Below are 8,438 nucleotides of genomic sequence, written 5' to 3' on the forward strand. Positions count from 1 at the left end.
GGGAGGATGAAACGATGGAAGGACCTTCTCACTGCCATTTTTTAACATGCATTGAAGTCAAGGCTCACACACGTACAAACACACACTAACCCACACATAAATTGATTGTGTGTAAAAGCAAAATTACACACACCGATGCTCGGCAATCAGGCTGTACTATAATCAACACTCACAACTTGTGCTGTTTTCTGTCTCATGAACACTCGTGCACACTTATATTTTCTCGCCATTTTGCCTCTTCTCAGAAGTAGCCCGCCCTCTATCTAAAGTGTGTTTTGCCAAAGGCAGAGTGCATTTCCATATATTTCCATTCGATATGAGCAGGCTCTCCATCCAGGGTTATGTTTTTCTCTCCTGCTTCCTGCCTCTCCCCATCCTCCTTCACTCCCTCTGCCTATCTCACTGCTCTCCCTCTTTCCTGTCCCCTGCTCTCTACACACTGCCTGCTTGTGCTTGCTTTTGGGGGGAGGGGGGTCCTGGGACGACGTGACACAAACAATTACTGAGCAACTACCGGAGAGAGAAATACTTTGTATATGTGTAGTGTGTGTTCACGCACGATTGCAGGAAATTGCGTGAGGGATGAATGTCAATGTGTGGGGTCGTGAATAATAGAGGCCCAGATGGGAGTACTTGATCTCAATTATTCCCTTTACTTCTGTGTCTCTTTCGCCTGTCTCCTGCTCACCCTAATGCAAAACTATTGAGCCCTCTGCAAACATCCATGTGCCTCCTCGCTGTCTCCCCCCTCTACCTCATTCTTTCTGTTTCTGACACATGCGTGCTCATTCCTCTCACCTCTTGGTATATTCCTGCTGAATAATCCATTTTTGAGCTGGCTGATGTGACTTCAACATACACACACACACACACACACACACACACACACACACACACACACACACACGCTCACACGCTCACACACACTCGCGCACGCACAGACGCTGCCTTGAGACTGGATCGATAGCCCTCTGTGTTCTGCTGAAGGAGGCATTGACATCATTCCTGGCCTTGAGCCAAACACACTCTTATCCTTCAGAAAGAGGGAGAGAGAGAGGGAGAGAGGAAGGGAGACAGGAGCAGGGAGGGAAGGTAAAGAAAGAAGGGGCACCGCTGGCTCTCAGGTAACACGTTGGCCTGCAGCCTCAGCATGTGTGTTTGTGTGTACATTTGTGTTACGTGTGTGTGTGTCTCCTCGGAGGGGAGGAGAGTAAGTTAGGAAGTGAGATTGGCAGTGAAACCATGCTCAGCGCCGAACAAGATCATCGACTTGTTTTACCACCGCAGCCTCTCACCTCCACTCCCTGGACCTTGAGCTTCATGTGATCCTCTCGGGTGGTCTTCCCGTCTTTCCTCTTCTTCCAGCAGTAGCCATCTTTCCTGTACTTCACCTTCTTTCGGTTGTAGAGGATCATAGAGCCATTTTGAGGCCTGACGGAGGACAGGAGAAAGAATTAGACGGACAGAAATTGATATGTTGAGCACAGGGGACGCTCCGAAAAACAATTCAACTCCGTGGAATCTGTCCAGAAAAATACTTTTGTGCTGTCATTTCAAACTGTGAAAAGTCTAAAAATGATTCTCCATTGCTGATTTACAAATACTGACTACAACAAGTTTAACACGGTGACGTCAACGTTATTATCCCACAGTCAAGTTAGCTGCTCCCATGCGGCCCTCCCCTCTTATACGTAGACTCACACTCCTACGTGTTAATATTTTAGTAGGGTGATTTATCAGCACAACAGGAACATTGGCCTCTAAGCTCTCATTCTATATACACCTGGTGGGATGAACATCCACACAAACACACACACACGTAAACACACCAGGAGCCATACATGTGGAAAGATGATATCAGAGATGGCAGGACCTACTGCCGTGTGTTCTTTGAGCTCAATGTCAAACATGCTGCTCTGCAATCAATCATTACACTTCTAAAACGTTAAGGACAAGTGTGTGTGTGTGTGTGTGTGTGTGTGTGTGTTACCCATGTGTGTGTAGGTGGAGGGAAAATGCTTCTCTACCTTATCTCATGACAACAGAAAGAGAACAGGCACGTTAACAATCAATAAACTAACACATACTTACAAGTGCTCGCTCTCATGCACACACACACACACACACACACACACACACACACACACACACACACACACACACACACACACACACACACACACACACACACACACACACACACACACACACACACACACACACACACACACACCTCCTCTCTTCTTTCCCTGCCCTCCTTCCTCGTCAACCTCCAGTCTTATCCCCCTTATCATAGTATCTCTTCATTTTCTCTTTACTGCTTCTTCAGTCGCTCCATTCTCTTTCCTTTCCACTTAGAATCTTCTCATCTTCTCTCTTTCTTTGTACTATCCTAACCTCCATTTATTTGATTGTTTTCTCTCTTTTACTCTACTTTTTCTCTCTTCACCTCCTCTCTAGACCTCTCTTTTCCTCTCTTCTCCATCCTCTTTTCTTCTCTCTTTTCCTCAAACCTCCTTCCCTCTCATCCCCTCTGCTGGAATGTGATGTAGACACATCTATATGAGGCTGAGATGATTGCAATTTACTCAGAACACTGTGTGTAGTGAAATTGAATTTACTTTGAGCTGATTTTCTTTGACACCTTAAATCTGTTCAGTTTGGGGGTGAGCCTGCCAGTTTCTTAGCAGAGTGGAGACCCCCACCCTCCGATCAAAGCCGAGTTTAGTCTCCGTCTCGAGCAGTGTGAGTCATCTCAGAGCTGCTGATTCTAATTATGTTATGGAGAAGATGGATGAGATCAGATGTGTGCCTGTGTGTGTTTGTGTGCGGGTGGGAAACACGTGCTTGTTCATAAGCATGTGTGTGTGTGTGTGTGTGTGTGTGCGTGTGTGTGTGTGTGTGTGTGTGTGTGTGTGTGTGTGTGTGTGTGTGTGTGTGTGTGTGTGTGTGTGTGTGTGTGTGTGTGTGTGTGTGTGTGTGTGTGTGTGTGCAGCAGTACACGCATGTGGATGGTGCCCGTGCTCCTCGCAAACCCTCCGATTCAAGCAGACATAAATGCTATTGATTGTAACTGGGCTGTGATGTGTGGGATATAAAAAGCTTTTCCACCGTTCCACCGTGTAGCAGAGCGAAAACAGAGAAGGCAAGGGGAGGAGAGTGGGGGGAAAAAAGACGGCAAGATAAAGAGACGGAGTGGGCGAGTGAGTGAGTCCGGTAAAGGGAGGAGAGAATGAGGAGTAGACCAGAAAAGTGAGAGGAGAGGGAGAGAGGAGGCAATCGTCATTACTTTGAAGAGGTATTTCAGTGAGGGGAGAAATGAAGGTCATTGATTGTTATCTTAATATTGCCCCCCACCCCCGCATGCACACATATGCATAAAAACACACATATGCACACAGCCAGCGCGCACACACATAAATGTCACTGGCTCCGTTTGCTGAGCTCCTTTCCATCTGAAGGGATTAGGTGTAATCTGTTATAATCGTGCCTCGTGTCATGTGTAAATGGGATTATATCTAACTGCTGCTCAATAACACCAATATGACTGCTGCTGCTGCTGCTGCTGCTGGGGGGCTGAGGCTCTACGGCAGCACAACCAATCAATGAGAAATCCATCCACAACATAAACTGTGCTGCTGGCCTCAGGCTGCTCCTGAGAAGAGTCCTTCAGCTCGCACAATGGGAGCGCACAGGCATCACCTCGGGCTTTCTGCAGTGTCAGTAATCACAAATAAGGTGACCTCTTCACTTACTTAACTTTCTTCTTCTCTATTTCTCTTTTTTTCTTACCTTCGTCTGTGTTAACTGTTGTCAATAAAGGGATTTATCAATAATTCAAATCGCCCCTTCCTTCCTGACTATAACCTCCCTCCACTAAAGGAAAAGAGCCACCTATGGTTTATTCCGATCGATGAATATTCAGTTCTGGCATCTCCCAGTTCACACCCCATCTTATACACACATACTCCCCCTCCCTTTAAACCCCTCCCTATGTCTGAATTATACATCACTTATCCTAATACATTTACATTCATTAATACTCAGTTTCCAGCTGACTAGGTGCTTTACAGTCCAGCCATGTTCCGGAGTGTTCTCTACACGTAGAGTAGCCCGTCAGCAGGACCCTTTGGAGACAGTCGATGTACATCACTAATTTTTTAATCAAACCCAGGCACTCAGTCACTGGGATTAAACCAACGTGAGTCGCCAGCTGATACTGTTTTTATACGTGTGTGTGTGTGTGTGTGTGTGTGTGTGTGTGTGTGTGTGTAAAACTGTCTCCTCACCTGGTTTTTGGCGATGTCGTCAGCCACTCATCGTGTTTCTCAAAAGTGATGAGATATGCAGCAATCTCCTAGAGAGACAAAGACAAGACAGAAAGGTTATATTGGTGTGTGCATGTGTGTGTTTGTGTGTGTGTGTGTGTGTGTGTGTGTGTGTGTGTGTGTGTGTGTGTGTGTGTGTGTGTGTGTGTGTGTGTGTGTGTGTGTGTGTGTGTGTGTGTATGTATGTGTGTGTGTGTCACAGTGCGATAAAACATAACAGGTATTTCCAGATGACCTGCCGATGCCCACAGAGAGTGTGTCACTATCTGATTGCCACGGTGAGGTCTAGGCGTCAGATTGGTCACAGAGCAGCCACTCAGGAGACAGATATAGAGGACAGACCCTCAGGGCCAGCAACCAATCACGCTCTCCGACACACTGATGTATCCCTCCACCGGGGAGGAAAAGCTATCTACTCAATACACACACACACACACACACACACACACACACACACACACACACACACACACACACACACACACACACACACACACACACACACACACACACACACTGGAGGTGCAGACCCAAACACTGGCTGTGTGCCGATAGGAAAAGTTTTCTTGTACTTTGCAGTTTCACAGTTTCCCGTCAGATAAAGCCTGCTCCGAACTAGATTCTTAATTCCTCCGGCTCTCTTTTCATCTCCTCGGCTCTCCCTCTCCTCTGCACACTATTTCTATTCTTCTTCCGCACTCACATGATTCCAATAAGGAAACAAAGAGAGTTCAAATCATACAGGTGCATTCTACCGAGAGCGAGGCAAAACAAAACGTCCGTACACACAGACGGAGACACACAGACTCGCAGCCAAAGGAAACGATTGTTTGTATCTGCTGCTTTTTAGTTGTTCACGCAACGCCGCCTTTTCCCTTTGCTAGGTGAACCCTCTTACCCCTGGCTTCCTCCTTGAAACATCATTCTCTCGCTCCCTGTCTCTGACTCCCATCTCACCCACTTGTTGTGAAAGACTATGAAATGTAAATTGTCCTCTTAAGGCAATCAGTGTTTGAAATGTGGCACAAAGCAATAGTGAAGAAGACATCAACACTCCAAGCACTCCTTCATCTGCCCCCTCAGATCAACAGTCTCCTCTCCAGACCTTTTTCTGTATGTATGTGTGTGTGCGTGTGTGTGTGTGTTTTTAGGTATTTGTCCCAGTGTGGCATGAGAGCACTCCAGCTCCACACCGATCAGACGAGATGGAGGGACAAAGAGTGAGAGGGGAAGAAAGGACGAGAGAGAGGGGGAAAGAAAGAGCAGCTGGAGGGTGCTGGCACTTAACTGGATTGTTTTTTTTTTAAGTATCCCCCATTCGATCCTCACATCCCAACCCCCCACGGCCTCATCCTGCATTTATGTGTGTGTATGTGTGTGTTTATATACATACTGTTTGTGTGTCTATGTGTGTGTGGGAGGGACTGTCATCACACCCTTAATAATTATCACTATCAAGCTGTTAATGTCTGTCTGACTGAGGCACATTCAACTTTTTTTAGCCATGGCTAGGCAAAACAGCACACACACACACACACACACACACACACACACACACACACACACACACACACACACACACACACACACACACACACACACACACACACACACACACACACACGAAGTGCCTCATTCATTTATGCATCTATTCATTAGCTGTGACAGGCAGCCACCTCTCCTCCTCCCAAACCACTCCGCAGCAAGTCAATATCCTATACGGCCTCCACCGCCCCGACCAGGCACTTGGGCTCCCCTAGTGACTGTCAGCCAGTGGGAGGCGGGAGGAGAGAGGAGATGGAAGAGAGGAGACGAGGGGCTGGGAGAGACAGAAGGATGGGAGGATTAAGAAGGAGGGAGAGAGACTTGCAATTAAAGGCCTGCCCCATAAGAGCCATTAAAAAGCCAGAAACAGAAGAGTCAGCTGAAATGGCAGCCTGACACACACACACACACACACACACACACACACACACACACACACACACACACACACACACACACACACACACACACACACTCTCACTGCAGCCACACAGTGCTGCTCCCTCCCTCGCCAGCACACACACGCCCATGTGAAGAGTGACAGAAGTGAGATGGTGAAGGTCGATCCTCAGGAAGTCACAGTTATTGTCCCGGTGGAAACCAGTGATAGAGCGCTTTGAGCATGCCTGGCGACACACTGACCCTTCAGGAATAGTGTGTGTGTTTGTGTGTGTGTGTGTCTGTGTGTGTGTGTGTGTTAGCCATGCCAGGGACAGGGACAAGGATCTTTCTCTAGGGATCTACTCTAGAAACCCAGACGTTCAGCATGTCTGTGCGAGTCTATGCCATAATGCATTAAGACGGGCGCAGCTGAACACACAGACACACATTTCCCAAAACACACCTATCCCAGTCTGTCTGTCTGTCTGTCTATCTGCGTGTGTGAGCAAAAGTGAGAACGGAAATGAGAGAGAGTTACTTTAAAAAATATCTAACAAAGCAGAGAGAGCATGAGTGGGAAGTTAGATTGGAGCGAGCGTTGCAGTTGGGGAAATCAGCCTCCCACTCACGCATCACTGAGACCATCTCCCTCCAAGAAACTGGTGGCATGTACAGAAAAGGAGAAACACACACACACACACACACACACACACACACACACACACACACACACACACACACACACACACACACACACACACACACACACACACTCTCAGGCCTCAGGGAGATTTTCAGGAGGGGGATGGGGGGGTCGCCTACACTGCTGCAACAGACTTATCCAGGAGCTTTCCCCAGAGAGATTCAGTTCTAGGGTCTAGCCGGGCGTGCGTGTGTGTACGCGTGTGCGTGTGTGTGTGTGTGTGTGTGTGTGTGTGTGTGTGTGTGTGTGTGTGTGTGTGCGTGTGTGTGTGTGTGCGTCTGAGTTCGTGCACATATAATGACGAGCATCACCCCGACAGAAGTCTGGGGGAAACAGAGTTGTCTGTAAACTGGAACTGTCACATCGATTCCAAGAGCCTCACATGAAGGCTGTCGCTGGTTCTCAACCACAGAAATCATTTGGCATCGAACACTTTATTTTGGCGGTACATGGAAGTATAAAACTGAAGTATCCGTTTCTCGACTACAGAATCAGTTTCGGCCTCTCTCCTTGAGCTCCTTGGTAAGTCTTGTATACATACAGTATGTGGGGGAAAGGACTGCATTAGCATTACCACAGGAGGCCTGCTGATGCTGTAATTTGTTCCTGAGCACCTCCACCGGCTCTCTCCTTCCCAGAACAACCCTGCCAGTGTCTGACGTTGATAGACACTCTATCCAAAATTGCCTCTTGTTTTTTTTATGATTGTATTTTTTCGCAGACTACAGGCTTCTCTGTGTTTTTTAAAAATGTATTACCTCGAGCACTATCTCCACCATTTGTTCAACCCACATTTTATTGATCACGGTCTATTTTTAAACATGCCTCCTTCTCAGGCTCATTATGTAAATGTGGCAGAACAATGACAATTTTACGCTAAACCTATATATATTTATAATTAGATTTGAACTGTAATAATCAATAATCCATTAGAATTGAGAGGTGTATGTGAGCAAATCATTATCCACAGATGGGACAGGGCCGATCGCTTACAAACACGGCCTGCGATACGAGTCCTGCATGACCTCTAAAAATGACCTCTAAAGTCTCCAGTGTCAAGGAGCCATGGTGGCTTTTCTAAACACTGTAGAATTCCAGACTGTATTGGAAAGAGAAAGCTCAACAACGAGTTAGCTGTGTGCTGCTTTAAGCCGATGTAAATGATGTGACGCCTGTTGTAAACCCGACCAATAATGTGTTGTTTGCACCATGTTCCTCTAACCTGGCTAATTAAAATGTGTAGCTCTCGACAGAAAGGCAAACAATGACTTACGACCAGGATAATTTTGTTGCGTACTAACCACACAATAAAAGCTCATCAAGTCTATTGTAAACCAAAGCAATAATGTGTAGTTCTTATTATATTCCCAAACTGCCTCGTTCCCCACTGTGTGTTACTTTCAACAGCCTTTATATTACCTCCACTGGCTAATACAACTGCTTAATGCTGTTTCCATAACAACTGTTGCAAAGCCCCTGAT

General features: G+C 46.8%; 1 protein-coding gene across 6 annotated transcripts in view; it reads right to left on the reverse strand.

The window, feature by feature from the left end:
• LOC134883217 (calmodulin-binding transcription activator 1-like) overlaps positions 1 to 8,438 on the reverse strand; it is a 53,529-nt gene that overhangs the window by 23,873 nt on the left and 21,218 nt on the right. For all 6 annotated transcript variants that reach the window (XM_063911488.1, XM_063911487.1, XM_063911491.1 and 3 more), the window contains exons 4-5: positions 4,290 to 4,357; positions 1,296 to 1,431 (exon numbers count right to left, since the gene is read on the reverse strand). In XM_063911488.1, coding sequence (XP_063767558.1) covers positions 1,296 to 1,431; positions 4,290 to 4,357 — 204 coding nt within the window. The remainder of the gene's footprint in view (positions 1 to 1,295; positions 1,432 to 4,289; positions 4,358 to 8,438) is intronic.

The sequence above is a fragment of the Eleginops maclovinus genome, chromosome 20 (assembly GCF_036324505.1).
Source record: "Eleginops maclovinus isolate JMC-PN-2008 ecotype Puerto Natales chromosome 20, JC_Emac_rtc_rv5, whole genome shotgun sequence".
In the NCBI taxonomy this organism is placed as follows: Eukaryota; Metazoa; Chordata; class Actinopteri; order Perciformes; family Eleginopidae; genus Eleginops; species Eleginops maclovinus.